Below are 25,099 nucleotides of genomic sequence, written 5' to 3'. Positions count from 1 at the left end.
ATCTGTTGTGGGTGTTAATACACAACAGCACTACTTACCCTGTCAGAAAGCAAGGTGAAGGAGGGTTTTGGGATATTTATTAATTACAATATTCACATAAGGAGAGACAAATGAAGGCTGAAGGCTCCAGGGATAGTATTTCCAGCCTAAAATTAGCAGGCAGATTTGAGTGACTGGATTCCATATAGACAAATATAGCTGCATAAATTATACAGGTTGGCTGTTGTTTTTTAGGTCTTACTGTTTTCCCTTTGGTTTAGGAGAGACTATTCATGATGAGAAGTAGTTGGAAGCACTGATAGAGTATCTAGCAGTAAATAGAAAAGAAGTTCATATTCCAGTCTCAGGAAAAGGGTATAAATCAGGACTCATTGTATGGCACTCAAATCAGTTGGGTTCAGAGGAAGGCCCTGCCTACCCAGGCTTAGACAAGGAGAGAATTTGCTCATGTCCTCTTGCACTGGGAGCACCAGGAGGAGGAATAGCATCACTAACATTATATATCCCAGAGAGGAGCACTGCTTAGGATGTGCTGGCTGAATCAAGTCTTGGTTTAAATGGAGACAGCAGCAAAAACCTGACTGGAGAGTCAGGAACTCCATGAATCTGCCCATCAGCAGTTATCAGTGCAACACTGGGGTGGGCCTTGACTGAGCTGAGGACAGTCAGTCTCCCAGGCTGATTCTACACAGATGAAAGCTCCTTCAGCATCACCTCACAGCCATTTCAAGTGGAAATACCAGAATTCTCGCTTATGAGAACAATTTCTTTTTTCCCAACTTTCTTTTTTCCTTCCTACTATTTTTTGGGGGTGAGAGTTACTTTGCCATATTCATTATATGCATTGTAAAGAAACGAAAACTGCATTTTGGCAAAGGGTTTCATCATTTTTTCATGGTTTTAATTCAGCCTCTGAACTCAGACTAACTGGCATAGGAGTCTCAGGGCACCTTCCATCCGTAATCAATTTCTCTGTGTCCAATGTCATTATTCCATTTGTTTCAGTTTTGGAGAATTGTTATGATAGCCAATCCTTTTTCTATAATTTATCTTGCTGAAGTTCCCAAAATCAAGTTTTATATGACAGCAGGCTGGCCAGAAAGGTATTCTTTTCTTTTTCAGTTCTGTGAGTGTTACACATCTCTAGTTGATGAAGGTAGCAGTGGTGCAATTCTCATTGTAATTTGTGCAATATTCTAGTCAGTAATAGTGTCTTGTTGAAATATGCATGAAAAAGTCCATAACATTAATGTAATGGACACACTCCAACACATCTCTCTCATCTGGCTTCCTCATAAAGATTTAAAATGACTGTCTTAATTAGATCTTAATATTAACGGGAATATTACATAAAGCTAAATGAGGACATAAACTTCAGCTGAAAGCTACTTTGAAAGCTACTTCTACCCAAACCTCTGCCCTCTGGTCTGCACACACCAAATAGTTTTGGAACATTTTCATGCTTCATCTTGGTTCCACTGACTGCTCCTTTTTAAGCTTTTAGCAACAAATCAAACTTTATTTTTTTCCTTAACAAAAACTTCCAAATCTGTCAGAGATAAAATGGAATTACCTTGCTTAGGTCGGAATCACAATAATCTTGATTACTGCCCTGGCATTTCATTGATCAAAGCACTAGGGAACTAATGAGAAAATGTACAATACAGTAGATTACTTGGGTCACTTCCTTCTTTTTTTCTTTTTTTTTTTTTTTTTTTTTTTTTTTTTTTTATTTTTATTTTTATTTTTTTTTTTTTCTTTTCTCCTTCTCCTTTTCTTTTCTTTTTTCCTTTTCCTTTTTCTCTTTTTTTTTTTTTTTTTTTTTTAATAATGTCTGTTTCATCCTAATGAGCTGTTACAAGAGAGTTCAAACAGAAGTTTATTGCTAAAGGTCTCTGTACATCTTCTCCATTCATTAACAACCAAGAAGCTATTTTGGACTCTTGAAGGAAAATCCAAACATCCCTTCTAGGACTGCCCCACTACAGGCATCCCTGTAAAGCAGGTGCATGCACAAAGTTCTGGCAAAGCAGTGCCTGTTAGATCAGTTCGAATATTCCTGACACAGTAATGAAGACCAAGTGGAGACTTGTGCCTGCATTGTTCTATTAAGTTTCCTCTTGTTTCCATATCACAGCATGCTCAGTCAAAGCTATTTTGGTGCTTCACTGATCAAACTGATTTTTCCCTTTGATGATAATATGAAATATTATAGGATAATAGGGTTGTTATATAATCAAAGTCGACAGCAGGGAGCTAAATTTGTGTTGTTTTGATGAAGAGCACATTAGTGTGACATAAATAGACTAATCTGATTTGTTATTATTATTTCTAATGCTTAATAATAGGCAAGGGTAGGGGAAATGAGACTCTGGGGAATGAGAGTGCATCATAAAGTGATGGCAGACATTAGGATGTCTAATCATAAGCAGCACCACTACTACCTGCTCGTAGCTGAATTTCAAAAGAGTGAGTAGGGAGCAAGAGAAATTGTTCTGAAAGAGATAATATCTTAAGTGGAATAAACCCAATAATGTACTAGCAAAAATATCCTCTGAAAAGCAATGTTGTGAAAGAAAACATGTAGGGCAATAAGAAGTCAGAGACAGAACTGACAAAAAGTCAGCTCACCTTTCACTGACTGATTTTTCATGTTTAACTGAAAAGCTGGGATTAACCCTGGACAAAAGCTTCCCTTTCATGATTCAGTCTGTTCCAGGTCAAGACAGCCCAAGCCGTTATTCACACATCAGTCAAGAACCATGAAAACAAAGAAGAAAGAGGCAGATTTTGCCTCGTGTTCTGATGTGCACACGTGAGAGTTCTTGTGTCTGGCTGCTCACAAAGCAAAATCCTGCAAGAGTTTCCTTGTAAATGAAACAACCTGCTACTTCAAAATCCCATGTGTGGCAAAAATACAGGTTGGACAGAATTGTGGGCTCTTCAGCCAGAAGAATAAGATAAATAAGCATATTTGAAAATCCCAAGGAATGCAGATACATTCAAGTAAAACAGTTTCCCACATATACAGTCATTATAGCTTTTAAATTTAAAAGTATGGCTACAGACATCTACTCTGGCTCCTTCATATCAACATACACAGATTTCTCCAACTACATCTACAAACTTCAACTAAACTAAAGCAGAGCTATTACAAAGCCATTGAGTTTTAATGCAAGGACTCTAAGTGGCAATAGAGCAAAAAAAACATCTATGTAACGTTTTATAAGATGCAACTGTTTTTTTCTTCTTAAAGGTTTTGCTAAAATTCTCCTTTGCCAAGCATGGAATCGAACTCAAATTCTGCAAAACCCCAAAATTTTCCTTCTTCTCTCCAGTGTCAAATACACCCAGCAGCTGCACATGATATAGAGATGCATATTTCAGGAATACTTATTTCCATAGCAGGAAAAGAGGGATACACTTATTTCCACTTCTGGGATAACAAGCAGAGATGAAAAAAGTGAATTTGGAGAGCACTGTGAACCCTATGGGCCATCAGGGGAAGCAGCTTCAAGGTGTCAAACACTGAGGTGGTTTAACACATCCAGAAACTGCTTTTTTAGGTATTCTTGTTGTGATCCTTCTACCATCGGCATTTGCCCTAGGACATGGTACTGGCAACACTGATGCACCCACACATTACTCTGAAAAAGTCCATCCTCATCCATCCTCGTTAAGAATCCTGTTAGTTCTTCACCAATCTTAATGGAGGATTTCATGCCACAGCAATTTCTACACCCAAAGGAAGCTGCGTAACGGAGTCCAAGTCATGGATAACTTGCTTGTCATTTACTTATTGAAAGACAGGTGTGGAGAACATGAGCATATTTGATAGTTAATAATTTAAAGCCAAGGAGAAGACAACAGAGGAGGAATGACACTCCTTATTTCTCCCTATTAATGCTCTTAACAGATGCCTTTTTGAGAGGGTATCAACATCCATCAGCACACAGAGCTCAGAGCTGGGCATACACCATCCGGTTTTATAGGTAAAAAAAGGATTATTGCTTTTACACTGAGAGCACAAAATGGTAGAATCAGCAGGAGGTGATTAGTGCCAAAAAGAAATGGGTTTTTTGTGGCAAATTACCACGGAAAGTGATTTAAAAGATAGAATTAAATCAGAGACAAAGGTGTGGGTTCATAAAACTCCCAGTCCTACCGTTGTAAAATCAAAGATAAATCTCCAAAAGCACTAAATCCCATGTAATCACTGAAAATTCCTATTCTCTTAAAGGGAGCTGGATTAGGCCTCTAATTAAGTTCTGTAAAGTCTGTTTGGTCCAGATGAACAACTGAGAGATGGACAATGTCCAAGGAACAACTCTATGACATGGTCTCAACATCCTCCACTACAACTTGCCAACAGAACTGCTCCTGCTGTTACCCTCCAAACACTGGAGTAAAGCTATTTTTGCCTATTACTGCTAAATGCATTTCGCCTTTGCCTAGCAAAAAAAAAAAAAAAGCAGTATCACATCTAATCTCACAAGTTCCCAGTGAGCCAAACACAAGATACTGTCCCTTGAATTTTTCCTGAGACCAACAAAGGCTTTCCATTATTTACAAATCAAAAGCATTTAGAGACAATCATCTTTTTTTTTTAATTATTTAAAACAAGGAATGCCCTGTCACTATTATGTAAGAAAAAATATACATCCTCCTATTTATACCCATCTTAACCAAGCATTCCAAAAAATAGAAATCCTGTTCATGCAGGTAATTGCTGCACAAAATAATAATAATAATAATAACAATAATAATAATAATAATAATAATAATTTATAAATAAAATTAAAATAACAAAATACACTTTCCTGTTCCAACAATTCTCCCAATTTATCCTAGAAATTTTGTTTGCAAATTGTTGGAACAGCTGAAAATTATAAAATTAAATATAATTAAATTAAAATTATTATTTGCTTTTGATTATTAATTCCATTGCTAGTTTTTCTTGTGTTTTTATTATGCATACCAGTTTTACAAAGTGCATGCTTTATTTTTTTTTTTTTAAATTTTGAACTGGCAAGCTAAAATGACCCATCTTCTCCTGCCTTTTTTTTTTTTTTTTTTAATGTTAATACAATCTAAAATCTAGCATTTAAAAAATTTACCATGATACACCTGGTATATTGACTGCTTTATGGCGCATGCTCGTCTTGGCAAAAAAATAAAACCAAAACAAAATTGGCTCCCCCTCCCACCCTCCCCTTTAGATTTTGGAAGCAATCTAAAAAAAAGCAGGCTGGAACACAGTTGTTTCAAGGGCAAAAGAAAAAAAAAAATAATACCTGATGCTTTAATTTTTTTTGTCACATGGCACTGGTTGTGGAATTGCACGCGCACACACACACGCACACGCACACCCGACACTCACACAGGCACACGCACACACACTGCAAACCTGCTCATGAGGAAAAGAGTTTGTTAGGTCAGGAGTGCCAGTGGCACATGAAGGCTCCCAGCTGTGTGTGCAACTTTGGATTTGGTACCCACTTCACGTCACCTTGAATCCTCTGACATCCACCAAGGGGGTAATGTAAGGCATACTTTGCTGGAACAGTAATAATCCATGCTTCATGCTGAAGAGCTGAGTCTCAGAGGAGGACTGGCTTGCTCTACTCCCTTTGGCCTCGCTCCGTCTCACTCAAGGAACAGAAAACCCAAAACAAACAAAGAACTGGGAAAAAACAAGGAAAGCAAAATAAGACAAATCCCTTTAAATGGACTTTCGCCGTTTCATCAGCCTGTGGTTATCTGTAAAGCTGTGCAACCCAGGTGAGATGGAGCTGACAGGAGATGGGAAAAGGCTGTTTTTTAATGTGCTTGGCGAGATCTCCTCTATCTTGTAGGAGATGGAGTGAAAGTACTGGGGGTTCAGCTTCGAGCTGAACGAATTTTGGTGGGACACCACCCGGCTGGTGTACTCGTGGGACCTGTAACACATGCAGGAACAAACTGACTGAAGGTCTGTTACTTCGGCCTTGTACCGCGGCCGGCCGTGCTGGGAGTCCTCTTGGATGTGGATAATCATGCTGTTGCGGTTCCCTGCCAGGGACGCCCGCTCCTCGGCATCCCTCCTCTCATCCTCACTGTTCATGGTCAAGAACCTGAGAACAACCAGATTTAGAAATGCCCCAATGACTGTCAACCCCACTAGAATGTACATAAAGCTAAAAGCCACGTAGAGAGGCTTCTTTTGAAGGGCCCCTTTGGTCTGCAGGGCCACATAGTCTCCAAACCCTATCGTAGTCAATGTTATAAAGCAGTAATAGTAAGCGTGGAAAAAGCTCCATTCCTCGTACTGGGAAAAGGCTGCTGCTCCAATGCAGAGTGTCCCCATGCAGGAGAAGAAACCCACAGTGACCATGTTTTCCATGGAGACCTCGGTGCTCCTCATGCCACAGCACTTTTTGATGCGTTTCAAGAGGTACTTGACGAAGGTGTTCATGCGCTCGCCCAGGCTCTGGAACATGACGAGTGTCAGCGGGATCCCCAGGACTGCGTAGAACATGCAGAAAGCCTTCCCTGCATCCGTGCCTGGGGCAGCGTGTCCGTAACCTGGGAGGGGGCATGGAAACACAGGAGAGTCAGCAGGGCAGGTGATGGCCACAGTTCCCTCATCATGCAAGCCACCCAAACCACTCTGATGCCACAGCCAGGTCCAAAGCTGCAGGGACACTGCAGTCACACCATCTTCCCACACCTCCCCACCTACGCCCTGTGTCAGGAGTAAATAAGGCACAGAAGAACAAAGTACACACAGGAGTGGGAAAGGTGAAAGAATGGGCAACCCGTTCTATCTCAAACAATGTTGAGTCTCCTAAACAAGGTTTTATCGCATTGATTAACTGAAGAAATTTCATGTCTGTTGTGTCACAGGCAAAAGTGGAAACTTTGGAAATAGATGGACTTTTCCAACGTGTTTTTGAGAGTGGTTGGTGTTGCTCTGTTCCAAAACCAGAGTATAGTGATGGCATTCAAATTTTGTGTCTGCTGACAGCGTGGAGTTAACAACATCCAGAGGCTCACCAGCCAAAGAAATTCCTTTTCAAACTTTCCCATACGGAATAAGCCTTTCTCCTAATGAAAGTGACTCATTGCTGGAACACCAGAGGAATTTAGGGATCTAATGCCCGTTCTATCCTTACTTACTGAAAGAATAAACAACTTACCAGCTTGTGCCATAGTTTTACAGCTTTGACAGTTAGTATGGCAAAGGCAATTTCATCAGGATGTTAAATTAACCCAAGGACAGAGGATGTGCCACATTTCACAACATGGTTTTCAAGTGGTAAAATTGTGGCTAAGCCTTTATTCTAAATCAAACCATACACAAGGGGCTATTTTGATATTATAATTACACCTATTCAGGTTACATTGTTTTTAAAATCTACATTTTGCACAGCTGAGATTTTAAGAGACTGTACCAAAGTCTCCAAAATGAGATGGCTGGGACCCACTTGGCCATTGTGTCCATTCACCATATGGGTACCACTGTCTAGAGTCCCTTTACAGCCCAGTAGAACTATGAGTAGAACTATGTACTTCACAAGGGCAGTTTCTGTCATGTACACACAGGTGTCTAAAACAGGTCACTGAGTTATTCTCAGGAGACAAGTATTTCTCTACAACCATCATAACAGAAATCTTGAGACAGAACTCTGTTCAAGATTAATATACCTACATTTATGTATCTGCATGTGTTCTATGTGTCCAAACTCCCATTACAGTCAACAAAAATTCTATAAAAACGGGCAGCAGTGAGTTATTTCACTGACCATCCCACGTCTGGCAAGATGAAATGACTATTCATTGATCATGTTCATTAGGCCCCCATTAGGCTGACTAGACATCTGTTGACTGCGGAAGAATTTATACACCCACAGCACTGGCAGACAACTACCTGTAAACAGCCAAATGAAGATAGTCATGATAGTCACCTTGAGTGACTGTCTCCAGTGTAGGTGCCTGCATTGGAGATATTGAAGGTTTAAATCAGTTTTCCAGAAAGAATCATCTAGTTTATACCAGACCCCTGAGACATCAGGATACCCATAGGTGGCTGGCAGATAAAACACAGGGCATTCAGCAGACCCACACTCTTACAGATCAGAAGCTGGAGGACAGACCTGACATGAGATACCACTGAGGCAGGACCACTGAGGAGTCCTGCCCATCACCTCCAGACCCAGTTCATGACCTGCTACTCTGAATTTGTCTAATTCTTTTTTGAGACGGTTGACACTGCACAGCTCCTCAGTCTCCTGTGGCAACAGATTCCAGAAGTTCACTATCTGCTATGTAAAAAAAGTACCTTTTAATTTCAAGGATATCTCCTTGTTTCAGCTAGAACACCTTAGTTACAGAATTTAAGTTCTAAATCTTCCTTATTTACCACCTTCCTGTTTTCAGTTAAACTCAGCTTTATCTCTGTTCTCAGCTTTTTCCTGTCTAAACTGAAGCCACAGCCTTTTAAACTCATACAGCAGAAGTCACATTTCCTTGATGATTTCCATGTCCTTCTCTGGACCTTCTGTAGCTCTGCCAAATCAGTGTTGAGGTGCAGAACCCAGAATTCTGCCTTCCTCTCAGGATGGGGCTGCATCTCAGAGTCTGCACTTTTACTAGAACTAAAATATGAACACCAGGCAAACTTTAAAATGTAAAGCAAGAGTAGACAAGGACAATAAAACAAGAAAACCAGTAAGAATCCCCTTTAAAAAGCACCAGGTTTATTCTTAGGTCAGTTGGTATTTGTTGATGGATGGATGGTAAAAACCATTTTACCAAAGAAGCACAAACCTCAAAATAGGTGGTTCTTTTCCAGGTTATAAAGGATAGAGATTCACCTGTTTTATTGAGCCAAATAATCTGTTCATCATAAAAAACAGTTTCCAAATTACCTGGAAAGGGAAGTGTCTTCACTAGATTGATGCTGGGTTAGTTCCACCTGACTGTCCCTCAATAAAGGCTATAATTGCCTCTCATTACTAAGATCAGCTTTTGAACTACAGGGGTGTGAATTAAACTAGGGATGTCTTCCTATTTTATAGCTTTAGTTACAGATGATAAAGAGAAGGAAATCTTCAGAAAATGTGATTTTCCAGATGGTTGCAGAGATGGCATTTGCTGGAAAAAGCTTTTTACTTTGGGTTCTAAAAAAAATATTTGGGGTGACAAAAGGTTTCTTTTGATCTCACTTTGTCCTTCTCATTAAAGATATCCCCAAGAAACACTTTAGAGACATCATAAAACATTAATATTATGTGCTTACATGCTATATCACAGTTGAATTTCTAAGATTTGTCACAGACTTTGTAATTATATATCCCATAAAATACAAATATATCCATAGCCCTGTTTCACAGATAGAAAAGCACAGGCTTTATTTTCCCTCCAATTCACACAGGTAGATAGAAAATCCAGAAATTCTGACTTCTATTCAACCCCAAATCATACTCATGTTCCACAATATCAGATAAATGTCTCTTACTGTATTTTCCCCATTAATTTGGGGTAAAGAAAGGACTTTATTCAGGAAGCTGGAATAAGACTACAAATAAATTAATATATAGAGTCACATATTTATCCTATACAAAATGGCTTTAAGGAATAGACACCCTAATCATTACCTTAAACACTCTGAAATGGGGAGTGTGACAATACAGCAAAGACAGACCTAACTTTCCATTACTTAAGCATTGCAGAATCTACCCAGACCTGTACAGAGTAACACACAGAAAGCAAACTGCAGCAGTGCATGTTCTCTGAAATTCAGTGTTTTTCAAGTCTGAACCAAACCACTGTCTTCTTAACATCAGAGACTACCTCTGGGAAAAAGGGCAAGGTGAATAATTGCCAGAGGAGGAGGGCCACAAAGGAGCAATAATGCTGGGAAAGGACACAGGTCACAGTGTCAGTCACCAGGTAGTTAGGTTTTACTTGCATCAAGTAAAGGCAGAAACAGAAGCAACTGCCTTGGTAGCAGATTCCAGCTACCAAAATTCTTCCTGGTTTCCTCTACATGAATGTCACTGCCCTTTAGCAGAGCATGAAGAGATGGCTTTGTGTCATCCTGAAGAAACATAAGGCTTTAAGAAAAACAGAAATGTTAATGATGGCATCAGGGCTTCTCTCTCTTCTGTGGTGAAGGAGAAAGATTGAACAGAAGACCTTAGTACTGGGTACAGGAAATGCATCCCTTAACAAGCCACAGAGCTGAGATAAAAGTGAGAAAGGTACAGATGGAGCTTTACACTGGACCACACCTAAGCAAACACTGCCCATCCTACTCTAGTATAGTAACTGGTTTGTTGAGGTACCACAATGCAGCAATGTGACCACAGCAGGCACTTTGACCTGGTTTTTAATGAGATATCATTTGAATGATCAAGGAATGTCTAAGTAACTCTCACCCCAATTTGGAAACAAAGTCATTAGTACTGTCCCTCACTTTCAAAACCCCTCCCAGCTGCTTAGGCTTTCATCTGGGCTGGCACCAAGAAGAGTAGCTTGGCATGAGGAAATGTCATGTTTCAGTGTTACTCCAGTTCTGGACTGTGAAGCACCAATACTCTACAAAATCCATCTCCTCCCAGTCATGGGACAGCTGGGCTACAGACACCAAGCAGAACTGCAAGAAGGTGTAGGCAAAGGAAGAAAAGAATCACACTGTAAGGGCTGGCACCAAATCAGTACTCTGTTGGGGTCTTCCCTGCCTTTGGTTTTTCCAGGCCTTGTCCATTCTCTGATGAAAAACTCTCAAATAACATGTGCACCTACATGTAATTCTAAAAGAAAAAAGAAATTCTATTTTCTTGTTTGCCAGAGTGTAGCTATAAAGGTCTGAGGAAAAACCACTTAGAGCCTTCTTCAACGCTTATTTTTCAATGGTGCCTTTCAGATGAGACACAGAGAGAAATTACTCATTACAAGCTCTATGAGGTCCAGCTGGGGACAACCCCAGTATTTTTATCTGGATTGTAAAAAGACATTGTCCTGGTGTACCAGCCCACAACCAGAACATGCAGAGGAGCTCTGTGCAAAACTACCCTGAATCCAACAGCAACCACAAGCAGATGACTGAGGAAGAACACAGGAATGCTATAATACATGTGAGTTTTCCCCCAAGAATTCATGTACAGCTTCATTATTTGGTGCTCAGGGATTTCCTAATCCAGTTTTTGCCATGTTTAGAAACACAAAATTGATTTCTCTTCCATGAGCTTGGGCATTGTCCCTTCAATGTCTTTAACATCCTATGGCCAGAAGGTTCACAGAACAACCATATGTTCTTTAAAAAAATTGCCATTGCTCCTCTACTTCCCTTTCATTACTATCACTTGATGGCAATAGTATCTCCTCCTCTTTGGAAGAGACCAGGAACAATCAGTCCCCATTCCCCTTCTTTGTGTCACTCATGATTTTATAGACCTTTTATCCACAAAAATGCCATGTTGCATTCAAGCCCCAAGCAGAAGTATCTCTGACACTTTGCAGCCTCATGTGGACAGAGCAGCTTGCTTAGATCTACATTAATGATTTCTGCACCACATTCAGCTGCAGGGCACAGACAGGTCTGGAACATCTGTCCTGTCCTCCAACACAAATTCCCTGAAATAACACTTTGCTTCTAAGGCAAAAAGAGTCTTAAACAAATTCATAATATTGCAATGGTACAGACTGCTCGGAATAAGTAAATCCACAAAAAAAAAAAGAAAACCTTATAAATAAATATATATATATATATATATATATATATATATATATATATATATATTCAGTGTGTTGCATCTACATAGTAGCCCTCTCCAACACTGCAAGGGAGTATCCACTCCAGCAAACTAAACTGGGCTCAAGTTCTGCTGGGAGGGGCTTTAGGTTAGATATTAGGGGGGAAAAAATCATGGAAAAGAATGTAAAGCGTTGGAACAGATTGCCTAGGGAAGCAGTTGAGTGTTCAGAAAACATGGGAATATGGCATTTGAGAACATGGTTTAATGGTAAATATGGTATTGGTGCTGGGTTAACCGTTGGACTTGATCTTAAATGTTTTTTACAGCCTTAACAATTCTGTGATTCTGAGGATGAATTCCACCTCCAGCCCATGATATGGACACTGTCATCAGCCCAGGCCATTATGGCTTCCCCCTGGAATAAGCAGCACTCTCCTAGGAAAAGTCCCTGCCTGGTCCACACATAGAGGTTAACACTGGCCAGGGACACTGGATCTAAGCACCCTTCTGGTGCAGTACATGTGTTTAGCTATTTCTGGAACTCTGTGTCATCTCTGTGTCCTACAAAACACAGGTCCTGCTTCACTAAGTAGCACAAATAGAGCCTGCATGGTTTTCTGAGTGTTTTTCTATGTTGGGCTCTGTAAGAGATTGAGACAGGTTTGTCTCTAGATGTGCATTGGTTCCAGGCCAAGTACGTGGCCAGTGTTAAAAAGTAAAAACTGTGGTGGTGAGTTTGTTATGGGTTGTGCTCAGGCCAGAGTGTAGCTGCAGAGCAGCTGAGCCTCATTCACATTCCCATTCAATGTGCAACAAGTCTTAGATGTCTTGAATCTCAAAGCAATATTCTACATTATTCATGAGGGATGCTTTATTTCTCTTAGGAGGAGGTTTCTCCCCTCATTCATCTACACATCATTCATCCCCATGATGGGCATTTGGGCGAGGCTGTCTCTGACAACAGTCCCCAGAAAGGAATTAACTTCTCCATCCCTGTGACTCAAACCCTTCTTACTCATGCTGGCAGCAGCCCAGGCCAGGAGATAATGAAGAGAGGATAATGGCACCTGTTCTTCAGATGGGCAAGTGTAATTCAGATTAAAACATCTTCCTGATGTCACACACTTCACTTCAGAGGTTCATGTACGTCAGAGAAATCACCACAAGGATCAGGCTGTGTCTCTGCTGGACTTGCTGCTCCTGCTTTCAGCTTTCACCAGAGAGAAGAAACACCGTGGCCTTTGTGGTGCAGATGAAAGAGATTTTCAGGAGGGGTCAGGAAGATACTCCATGTAACTAATGGATAGTAACTCATTCACAGGATAAAGACTTTCTCCTGTAAGGTAATCAAGAGCTGCTGTTACCTGGATGAGAGGTGCTGTGTAACTACCTGGCACATGGGCACTGCTGGCTGCTCCCTCTTCTTCCCATGTTCAGCCTCTCCCTGAATCCTGCTGCCTTTCTCCTCAAACATCTCCAGGACCTCTTTTTTTCTTTTATTCCCTTGTTGGTTGATTTCATTGTAGACTTCAACTGAACAATCTCTCTTAGTTTTGCACATCCCCTTCCATCCTCAAAGATATCCTTCCCTTCCGTGCTCAAAAGGTCTCTAATGTCAGGACAAAGCATGGCACATGTCTCCTACAGGAACACACAACAATATGTGATAATATCATCTCCTGTTGTGAACACGGGGATGTCACAGAAGAGGAAAAAGAATTTCACATGCCCAGATGCAACCTCAAATCCTAAATCCCTCAAAAAGCTTGGCAGGGCCTCTCATCCTGGCTCATCCCTGGTCTGTTACAACTGCTTCTAGGTCCTGGCTGCAGAAGTAAGGTCGAACCACCTTGGAGACTGCACTCACTGCTTTGTTTTCTATCAAACCTGCAGAAGACCTCGTATTCTGGGTGGCAGGGATGCAACAGGTTTCCACTGGTTTTTTTCCTCCCCACCACAAGGACAGAGTTCTTTCCTTCTTGATCTTCCAAGATGTTCAGCGAAAACAGCTTCAAAAGCAGCTCTGATGGGAGAAGCAGGCACAGGCAACATGCAGCAAGGAAATGAGGAGGAAAAGGAAGAAATGGCTTCTCTCTGTGATCTCTGGTAGTGGAAGACTACCCATGCACTTTGTGAGTGGGGACAAACAAGTGTCTGGCCTCAGGAACTGCCTATGCAGTGGTTCCTGGAAGCTCACCAGGGGTGCTGAATCTACTGCCTGTCAGCACAGCCAGCTGCAGACCTGAGGGACTCACCCAAAACTGATGGGACTGATAACTACTGCTGCCACTCATTCCTCTGCCACACATCCTCATTCCCTCCCCTATTCTGGTCTGCAGCCATCCCACATTATCTCCTTCCTTATGGAACCTGAACCTCCCGCCTCTGGAGCGTTAGTGATAACAATTTTTCCCACATCTTCTCTTCAGCCACACCAAGTTGCAGTAAGTACTGGCATGGTGAATGCTCTGCATCACCCAAAATGCCTGTTGGCATCAATTCCCAGCCCTGACCATTACCAGATGTGGCTAAACCATGTTCCATTGAACAAGATTCAACTGTAGGAAAAGTATCAAGAGTGCTTGGGCAACTGCTCAAGAACACGGCCCTGAATTCTTACAGCCTAATGGAGCAGGAACTGAAGCTATCAACTGTAACAGCATACTGGGAAGTCCTCCTGTGGGTGGCACTTGGGAAGACAGTTATGTTGCTAACATTGACTGAAATAACAGGCATCCAAAGGCAGAAATTTAGTGAAACACAGCCATTTCTGATTCAGGGTAGGACTTAGGACTTCTGATTTGGCTGGTTTCAGCTGGAGATCACAAGCAATACAGTTGGGTGTTCTCTGTAAGAAGTCAACCCTCTTGAAGAGATTTCCTTTGGATTCTTAGAGGATCAAGGTAAATGAGGTGTCCCAGTCCCTGCAAGGCTCTCGGTAAGGTCATGTTCATGAGACACTTTGGAGAACTGTGTTTCAGAGGTTCTCAGACTGCTCAGACTGCACTTTCCTCCTCGTTCCCTGCCTGGACTCCACCACCAGCATGTCCAAGGGATGGGCTCTCCTCCTCCCTGCCGGCTGCCTCCCTGGGGAGGTGAGGACACAAATGTATTCAGTTCCTTGAGGCAGAGCAGTTGGAGGTGCTGCTTATTCAGCTCTCCTTCTGTCAGATGCTTGAGCCCAGGTAGTTTCAACAGTCCCTCAGGTGGAAAGACTTCTTTGCTTCCCCTGGAAAAGATCTTGTATTCCTCCTGGACTTAGACCCCAGCAGGACACATCTCCCCTCTTTGGAGACCTATTGTTTCTGCATAATGCAAGAACATAGATTTGGTCACATTTGGCCCTTTCAAATACCCACTGGGTTATGGCAGTAAGGAATAGGTTTATGAGTTTAAACCAAGTCATAAAAACACTTTCCTTTTTCTAATTAGCTCTGTGTTTTTCTCATTTCTTGGTAAGGATGAGCCATCTATATCTGTATCTCTGCCCATCTGTTTTTCCTCCACGATAACTTTGAAGCTGCTCACCAATTTCCACCACTTAGAAGAAACTGTAATGTGAACTTGATAGTGATCTGTTCTGCTGGGCCTGCCATCTGGCCAATCTGTGGATACACATAAAAGGGCCTACAAATCAACACACACATAGTGCCAGCTCAGCTGCAGCTGGGATCATCTCCTTCTCTGGCCAGTTACTGGAGCTGGAGGTCCTGCAAGGTGGGGTAGGTGAGATGTAGAGGTATGGGAGAGAACTGCAGGAATAAGATGTCTCCATCACCTTATAAAACAGCTTGCAGTGGAATATCTATCTGCCTGCAGGAATGAAGATGCAAATCAGGGTTCAAGAGAACTGGGGATGTTTTTGAGTTCACAGGCTTGACCACTGCTGCTCATCAAGGAGCATCTTCTTTCTAGCAAAAGACAACATTTGGAAGATGTTGCTTAAAAAAAACCCAAAAAAACCATTTGAGACTTCTGTATTTGCTCATGTTTGTTATTGTTTTTCCTTTGAATGTGAATATTCCCCTTTTTTTCTGTGTAAAATTTACACTATAAAGGGGTTTACTAAAAAAGTAAATAAGAGAAAGTGGAAAACTTCAAATGGCCCCATGAAATCCCAATCTTCCTGCTCATCTATCTGATTATCTCAAACATACTTTTGTTGAACTTAGCCTCTATTTTTATGCTTAGATAGGAGATGTCTGCAGGCTCTGGCAGTTCTTTTGAATAAGGTAGCAGAGCAGCTGAGGTAATTTCCACCTGGTTTACCACCTCCCAAGAAATCAAGTATGCCAACACTCACCAGTTCATTTTGTACAGATAGAACAGTATCTCAGCTCATCCCTAAAATTTCCTCTGCTTCAGAAAAGAAGCTGAAAGGTGAGGAGAGGTTCCTCTCCAGCTCTGTGAGGAGAAAACCATGTAAACAGCAGTGATTTTGGTATACCAGGTTTGTGTCTGATGTACCATTCCTGACTCCTCCCAAAACCAACAGCAGCTCTGTGCTGGATTTCCAGCTGGGCAGCAGTTGACAGTTGACTTCTGAGTCAATATTTTCCCATGAGCTCTATTTTTGACTGTCCCTGAACTCTTTTCCTCCCCTTCCTCCTCTCTGCTTGGTTCTCTGAATCAATCAGAGGACTGACCTGAGGCTCACATCATATCTAGTCCCAAGACAAATCATGCCCAGAACAAGTTCTCAATCTGAAGAGAATCATCACAACCACTAAGAAAAGACTTTATCAGGTCATGTTATCCATTCCCAGGGGATGGAATATGATTTTTCCTTACAATATATTCTCCAGGGCTTTGTCCAGTTTTGTTTAAATGATTGAAATAACAGGGTTTCTGCTCTCACCCTTAGGAAATTGTTGCCCTATCCAGTAGATCCAGCTATTAGGAAGTTCTTTTTTGATACACAGCCTGTACTTTTCTTGTTTTACGCTGCCTTTTATCACACTGTTCTTTTGTAGCCCTCAATCCAACATCCTCCATTTCTCTCCACCATTGCTCACTCCTTTATCCTTCTTGCAGACAGTCACAGCTTCATTCCTTAGTTAGTATTAGTTATAAACAGAGCTGTTGGAGGCAGAGTTCTGCAGCAAGAAAGAGAAGAGGCATTCTGCAACATATACATATGAACATATAAGATTCAGATTTTATATAAGCAGCTGCTTACATAATCACTTTATTGTACAGGTCTGAGATCACTCTTCTCTTCAAAAACTTTCCTCGCTAGAGCTGTGCACAGTCTTTCTAGCTGCAGAACTGTTGTATCAGGGTTATCAGTTGCCTGGACTGCAAAACACTATCTTTTTTTGCATATGTAGATGTGACTGACCATCACTATAACATTATGTCCTCACTGCATTGCAAACCTTTCCTGATGCTGTCATTTCTTTACATCACAAAGGCTTTTTGTACTCCATAGGTGTGACTGCAATAAGCATTTTTTCCTTATTCACCTCCATAAATTGACTTCTTGGGCAATTTTAATAGTTTTTTCTAACTGATTTTTGTTGCCCACAGTTTATTGGCAATGACCTGAGTCTTCTCCATGAGGGAGGAAGATGAAGGACTCACCACCTGCAGAGCTGGCAGGATGATCCAAATCATCTGGGATTAGGGGGAAATATATCAGGAAAAAGCACAGAGAATCATGTCTTAACAAAAGACCAAAAATTATTGGGTTTCTTCTATGCTGTGATGATTAAAAAAGAAGTATGAGAAACTTCTGATTCCACTTTATTCCAAGAGTTAGCTCTTTTCAAACTATCAAGTCTGAGTCTTCACAGGGTTAACAGGATCCTGCTCTCAGCTCTCAGCCTTACACTGGCCAGGGCTTGAGAAGCTGTATCTGAACAAAAGCCCTATTAAACAAATATTTCCAAAGGCCAGCACAGAGCAGAGTGACTGAGATCATTAATGACGTAGCACCCACGTCCTCTGAAGCTGTGATGTCACTGTCCAGTGCAGTTCAGAGTGATGTTCATAAACCTGTGTGACATCAAATGCTGTCAGGGCTGGCCTGGCAAAACACACCACACCCAGCAAGAGTGTGGTGATACTCAAGAAAGTGGTTCAGATGGGTTTCCACTGGAGTAATCACATTTTTCCTCTTACAACTTTTCCCTCTTATGCAGCCAACAGACATAGAAGAGTACAGACCACTTGCCTTGAGTTTGCTCATGTATCTGTTTCAATTGTGTGCTGCTTCTATTGCAGATTTTTCCCATGCAGAAGATTTAAAAAAAAGAATTTTTCTAACTTTTAAAAAATATTAGTAGGTCCATGGTATTTTAGGCAGATTCTCCTTTCTGCTGTTGAGAAACCATGAGTTTCCCCAGCCTAAAGAGCAGCTAAAGGGAGGGCTAGTTATTCCCACTGTGCTTAGGTTCAGTTCCTGCTAGAAAAACATGCCAGAAAATCAATTTAGAGACATAAATTTGACTAAAACAGAGAAAGCTCTGATCTAGAAAAAAATCGCTTCTTCCAGGGAAGTCTCTGTGTTGGCAGGTGAACAGCCAAGTGTGGAAGAACCAAAAAATTCATTTTCCCTCTCCTTTCATTGTGCTTCTCTGTCCCCTAATGACCATAATAAGAAATTAGCCAGAACAACACAAGTATTTTTTTCTAGAACTTTGCAATCATAGACTTCTTTACATCAGTTACAGAATTTATTGTACCCTTCTCTGAAGAAAAGCATCCCCAAACATATCTTCTGAATCTGGCTGGCTGCAGTTTTGACCAAGGTTATTTGCCCTGCAGACACTCTAATTTTGCAGCAGTTTTATTAATTGAAACTTGGCATCTATGATTTAACAGCAAAAGTCAGTGGAATCTGTCATAATTTGCCCCACTACATCACATATATGCTGAGCAGTCATTTAATTGGATTTAGAGATAGATTGGACATTGAACATAGTACACATATTTCATTGAAAATAAAGAAAAAATAATGCTCAAATGGGTTCAGTTTCTTTTAAAAACGTACATGGTTTTTTATTTCTCTTGCTATTGTTCCCCCCAAAAAATCCTTATGCTTGCAAATACAAGCAAAGAGAGATCTCTCAATTATCCTCTACAAATTTTAAAGTGTGTTCTGTCAATTATCTTTGAAAAACTGAAATCATTCAATCAAAACTTCTGTGAAGGGAGAAGTTCAATTGTGATTGAGAAAGCATTTTTTGAAGCTGAAGCCAAAAAATTTAATGGAAATATATAGCCCAATGGTACTGTCCTGTCCAGCTTTCCACCAAGCCAGTGCTATCTTTGAGACACATCTGTCCTTGTACTTTGAAGACAGAAGAGCTGAGCTAAAACATGAAGGTCAAAGTTTTGCAACATCGTTCAGCTTTGGCTATGAGAAGACTTGCTGGAATTGCTGTATCAGGGTAATTACACCAGCCTAACTCACTGGGCTGGCACTTTCAAATGAAGCAACCTCATACATTTTTCTGATAGCAACTTTGATCTTGCAGAAGCAAGGACACACCAGGAACATAGAGACCTTAGTGCCTTTCCCCAACAAGACAAGGCCAGAAGCATTTCTCATGGGATGCTGTTCCAGCCATCAGAAACTGCCCAAGGAAAGTCAGGAAATTGGGCCTAAGAGATATTAAGCCCAGAACCTGAGCTCATTGTGCATTGAAAATCTCCTTCCTAAAAAGACAGAGGTACACCCCAGTTTGGGCTTCCATCTCCACTAATCAAGCTGTAAGGCTGTTCCTAAACTCACTGCTCTTACAGCTAAAAGTTTTCCTGTTTTCAATCTGAACTTGTTCAAGGTCTGATTCTTCTCATGAAAGTTCCTAGCTCAAACAGCAACTCACCCAGTTTGCCTTTCCAGCAGACTAATAAAGATCAGCCATATCTCACCAGCCTGGTTTGTTTGTTTGTTTGCTTTTCCCAAGGAGGAATAAACCAGTCACAGCTAGTCTGTTGCATTAGTCAGGGTCACTTTGATAGCATTTTACACCTTTCCAGCTTGAATTCAATTTTCTTGCACATCAACAACCCAAATTTAGATACAGAGCCACAGAAATTCAATGCTGCATTTGTGCAGACTTTGAGTTGTATTTCATACAACTTTAGACAGCTCTTGTATACAGCACTGACACAAAACCCAAAATGAAGTACTGCATCTCAAACCTACCTGTCCTTGGTTCACAGCTAAAAATCCATAGGATCTTATTTTGTCTTACACTGATGAAAATAGACCAATTTTTCTTGGTGTCTGTGAACTCAAAGCACTATAACTCAAGTATATATGAGTTCATGATTTAACCAGAGACAAGCATGTGAGCTAAGCTCCATGTAGCATTAAACAGATGGATGCTAAAAAGAAACTTTTCATATACTGCAAGCATCTCTCCATGAAATGACCCACGAAGAGCAGGACAGGGTTCATGTGAGCTACTGAGTCTTGGAGCTGACAGACATATCCCAATTAGTTATTCCAAAAATGGATCTGTTCAAACACCTCAATACATTTCCAGTGCCCAGAAAATCCTTTTTGCTGGGACCAATCTGAGCTCTTTCACTTCCCCTTTTATTTCCTTATTGTTTACAGAGATGTACCTTTTCCCCACCCTGATAAGCACAGCAAGCATCAAGATTGCAGGAGGCAGTAGAGTGAGACACCATTTAATGCACCTGACTAGGCATAATCAGAGCCATCCATCATTTCAGTTTTCTATTCCCAGCCAACAGGAATAGTCAAACTGAGTGGGAAGCAATGGGAACTCACTTAGAAAAACTTCTTCAAACCTTTCACCATTTATCTTCTGCTAGGTGGAAAACAATGACCTACTATATTATTTTAATATCATAACCAGTATTTTTCATTTTATTTTGTTGCTGAACTCCTCCAGACAAGGTGGCTCAATAAATCAGACTGACAAAGTACTTCATGGAAGATTTCTGTGTAGTCATAAACATCATTTGCACAGTTTTTATACCTGAGAACCACCATTGTGATCCAAGACCTTGCAGTGAGAGGGGCTATATAAATGACACATGAGGTGGTGCCTAACTATTTACAATTCTGCTCTGACACACAGAATTACCATCTGCACTTTCCAAGCATGGATACCAGAGAGGGAGAAGGCCTAGTCATGAAGGATACAGATTAGACTGAGTTTAATATCCCCCTAGAAAGGGCTTTGCAATGAGAGAAGCTCATAGTCTATTCTACACAAGAGAAAAACCACTTAGAAGGGTTATTTCATAAAATCACAGAATGGTTTGGGTGGGAAGCGACCTTAAAGATCATCTTATTCCAGTCCTCTGCCATGGTCAGGGACACCTTCCACTAGATCAGATTGCACAGGACCCCATCAAACCTGGCCTTCAACAGTTCCAGGGATGGGCATCCACAGCCTCCCTGGGCAACCTCTTCCAGTCCCTTACCACTCACAGTGAAATCTTTTTTACTAATATCTAATCTAACCTACCCTCCTTTAGTTTAAAGCCATTCTCTCTCATCCTATTTAAAACTTTTTCGAATAAAACATCCTCCAGAACTATTCCTGTTGTGATTTAAATCTCTATTTCAGCTTCACTTGCAGGCTTTGAGGCTTATATAAACAAGGAGCAGCACTGTTGAAGGTCTACTGGAGACCTAAAAGAAATAACGTTCCTTCACTTGTCCCATGCATCTACAAGGGTCCTGTAATTACACTGGGATTTATTTATCATCTCACACTCATCAGTCTGGGATTTGAGCTGCAAATACATGCTCAATTTTGGACTACCAGTAAGTTTATTAGAAGAGTTCTGTGAAAGTCAAGTTTCCTCAACTGCATATTTCTGGGAAGCAATGTATTGTGTGGTGGGTTGACAAAGTTGTTTTCTCACTTCTCAACAGAATAGGGGGAAAAATTAGGATTGAAAAGTTTGTGGCTTATGATGAGGATAAGTTGATTGATCAACAGTTATCATTAATGGGCAAAACACACTCAACTTGGGGAAGAGTAATTTCATCTGTTGCCATTTACTCTCTGAGGAAGTCAGTGAGAAAAAACAGCAAAACCAAAAACCCCTTAATCCCTGCTTCTCCCTTCTTCCCATTCTCAACTTCACTCCTTCATTCTCAACTCCTCTTCTCCTCCTCTTCCAATCTGACATGAGGGATGGGGATTGGGGTTTGTGGTCAGTCCATAACACTTTGTCCCTGCCACTCCTTCTTGCCCTTGCACCAGCACAGGGTCTATCCTATGGGATAGAGTCCTTACCAAACTGCTCCAGAGTGGCTCCTTTCTCTGGGCTGCAGTTCTTCAAGAACTGCTACAATGTGGGTGCTTTCCACAGAGCACAGTCCTTCAGGAACAGACTGCTACAAAGTGGGCCCCCATGGGCCACAGGTCCTGCCAGCAAACCTGCTCCAGCATGGGCTCCTTTCCATGAACTGCCATTCCTGCCAGGAATTCCTGCTCCTGTGTGTGCCTGCCAAGGGCTTACAGCTTCCTTCAGGGCAAATCCTGCTGCTCCAGCACAGGGTCTTCAGGGTGGGTTGTGTGCTCTGGGGTGGTTCTCCAAGGGCTGCAGGTGAATTTCTGCTCCCTATGGACATCCATGGTCTGCATCAGGGCAATCTCAGCGCCTGGAGCACCTCCTCTCCATCCTTCTGCACTGACCTTGGTGTCTGCAGAGCTGTTCCACTCTCATATTCGCACTCCTCTCTCAAAGATGCTTTCTGGCATTTTTAACCCTTTCTTACACCAAGGATATGTCACCAGTGTTGCTGATGGGCTCAGCTTTGGCCATGGTATGTTCCATGTTGGAGCAGGCTGGAGCTGACTCTGTCCAACATGGGGACAGCGTCCTGTGGTCTCTCACAGAAGCCACCCCTGCAGCCAAAAGCTTTCCACATAAACCAAATAGATCAAAAACTATTTTGCTTGATTGCTTGCTTGCAACTCTTGGAAGTAACAACTTCACTTTCAGACTTGCTACCTCATTCATTCACAGGTCTCAATTTGCCTTGCAAAGCCATAAACAGTTTGATAGAGCTGTTGTCAGCAGCTTCAAGTGCTCACACTGAGTCTGAAGCTGTTCCTGAGTTCTGAAGACCTCTGACTCCCCTGCTGTGTAGCAGCAGCAGCATTATAAACCTGGCAAGGTTTCATTTATCTCTGCAGAGGACCAGCTCTCAGCTTCAAGGAACCTGTCCCAGGGAGAAGACTCCAGTAAGCACCAGCACAGCTACTGGGTAATCAAGCTGCTTTACTCACCAGGCAGAGAGGGACATGGCCTAAAGACAGAAGCTGAAAATTTCCTTCAAAACAACAACAAAAAAGTCTTTGACTACACTGAATCTCAGGCTTCTGTACTGACTGGCCTGATTCTCCCATCAGTTCCTTTCAATTTCTCTTCCACATTTCTCCCATTTTTTTGCTCATACCCATTCCTCTTCCTTGCCTGCTCCACCAATAGATCACTCCATTGCTGTTCTCATGCCTTCACTCTACTTGTTTTCATTTGCTGTTATCACCTTTTGTTAGCTCTGTTTTCCTCCTCTCTGTCACTCACCTTCTTTCATTCCCATCTGCCCCTTTTTTATTCTCCTCTGTCTGACTACAGCAAACATCTGCCTCCAAAGGCAATGCACAATATTTAAGAGAACTCCATAACTTGTAACCACCCTATGCAACAGTTCCCCTGTGATGATAATTGCCAACTATAAACCATCAGCCCTATCTCAGCCCTCAAGATTAATTCTGGCAAGGGGCATTATAAAATTAGCCCTTCTTGGCAAAGCTGCTGGCCTTTGGCTTCCACAAGAACACAATTAAATGGTATTTGTGCAGCCAAGCTACAGCAAAGCTAAAAGGAGACAGACATCAGGAAGTTATTAGATTAGGAGGTAAAACAACTACTCCTTGGTTAGATCAAGCACTCAAACACATTATATAATATTTCAAAGGCAATACAGGCAAAACAAAACCTCTCAGGCACTTTGCTTCCTTCCCTCCCTCCTTATCTAGGCTGTGAGGAAGCTTATATCATAATAGTAAATGAGGAAAGTCATTACCAGACCTCCAGATTTTGGGTTTATTCACAAGGCTACTTGTGCCATGCTGGGTTAACTCAGTGGGGACTGCAGAGCACAGACACAGCTTGAAGTCCTTGCTAATTAAATACACACACACACACCATAATCAGAGCTCTTTCTTCACCCTAGGGCAGGATCTTTGGCTCATATAAGTCAGCAGAATGCCCTAAGGAGCTACTTTGATTTATATTGGCTAAAAATCCAGTCCCAGAGCCTCTGTGCATAAGAGGATGTTTAAGAATAATATGGGCTCAAAGTAGCCTTCTCACACACAGATTTACACCCTGAAGATAGGCACTTGTATGTGCATCAGTGGTATCTCAAGTTTTACCCCTTCTCCAAATCAGCTTTTGATTAGAGATGGGCAATGCTCTGAAGCTCCATCCTGCTGGGGCAATCACCCCCTCATGCAGTGACACAGTCCAAAGGAAACAAAACCAAGCAAATTTGCTGGGCATGCCCTGCTTTGTCTTCACAGATGTCCCCCTAATCATTGCATTTGGCATGGTTTTGGAGGAAAGCTATAAAACATGAACCAGTTTCCACTCATGTATTTTCTCCCCCAGAACCCGGGGTTTGCTTACATGAATTAGAAAAGTTAAACAATTGCTCAGCCCTTTCTAAACACCCGCGCAGTGTCAAAAGTGAAGTGCTAATATCACCATCAGGGAAATGAGGATCCTAATGAGGTTCTTCTTTAGAGGAAAGGAGGTGAGAGACATCAGCTTTAGGGTAGGATCTGCAGTCCTTTGGAGTCTGTCAAGGCCAAGTGTCCCAGGCACTCAAATCATTACACAGTGAAAACACATCCTCTGGAAACCAGGTTCAACTTCTGACAACCCACACAAGGTTTATGTGTGAATCCTGCCCAGCACAGCTCTGTTTCTCCACCCACCCACAGCCAAAGGAGCAGACAGGCTTAATTTACTGCTCTTTAAAAACAGATGCTGGCCTTCAATTTATCTCCATCAAGAAAAAAAAATACCCATGCTCCTCAAATGAAATGCCCTGCAGGATTTTGCCTGAGCAAATGTGAGATGGAGATTTGACAATAAAAAAGACATTTCATTTGTCTTATTAGTGGCTGACTACTGTGGAAAGTGTTCAATCAATTAGACTGATCATGGCCTCCTGAAATATTGATAGAGAGAGCTGGATTACACTCTAAAATGCTTTTAGTTTAATTGCCCGACCCATCATTGTTTCATTTTCCTTTTCTTATGTATATAAATTTGTTGTTGTTGTGGTGTTGTTTTGTTATTTAAGCAAAGCAGTTTGCCAGCAGCTGACTCTGCTGTTGGAG

The 25,099-nt window shown here is 41.5% G+C and overlaps 1 protein-coding gene across 1 annotated transcript in view; it reads right to left on the bottom strand.

The window, feature by feature from the left end:
- Nucleotides 1–5,722: 5,722 nt before the first annotated feature.
- The window catches only part of KCNK9 (potassium two pore domain channel subfamily K member 9), a gene marked incomplete at both ends in the record, with an annotated part of 87,525 nt that continues 68,148 nt past the window's right edge, over nt 5,723–25,099 (bottom strand). The window contains one exon of the mRNA XM_083859581.1: nt 5,723–6,564. Coding sequence (XP_083715707.1) covers nt 5,723–6,564 — 842 coding nt within the window. The remainder of the gene's footprint in view (nt 6,565–25,099) is intronic.

This window comes from Zosterops lateralis (assembly GCF_965231275.1).
Source record: "Zosterops lateralis genome assembly, chromosome: 1".
NCBI lineage: Eukaryota > Metazoa > Chordata > Aves > Passeriformes > Zosteropidae > Zosterops > Zosterops lateralis.
The sequence above is the reverse complement of the archived record's forward strand: the minus strand, read 5'-3'. Positions and strand labels throughout refer to the sequence as shown.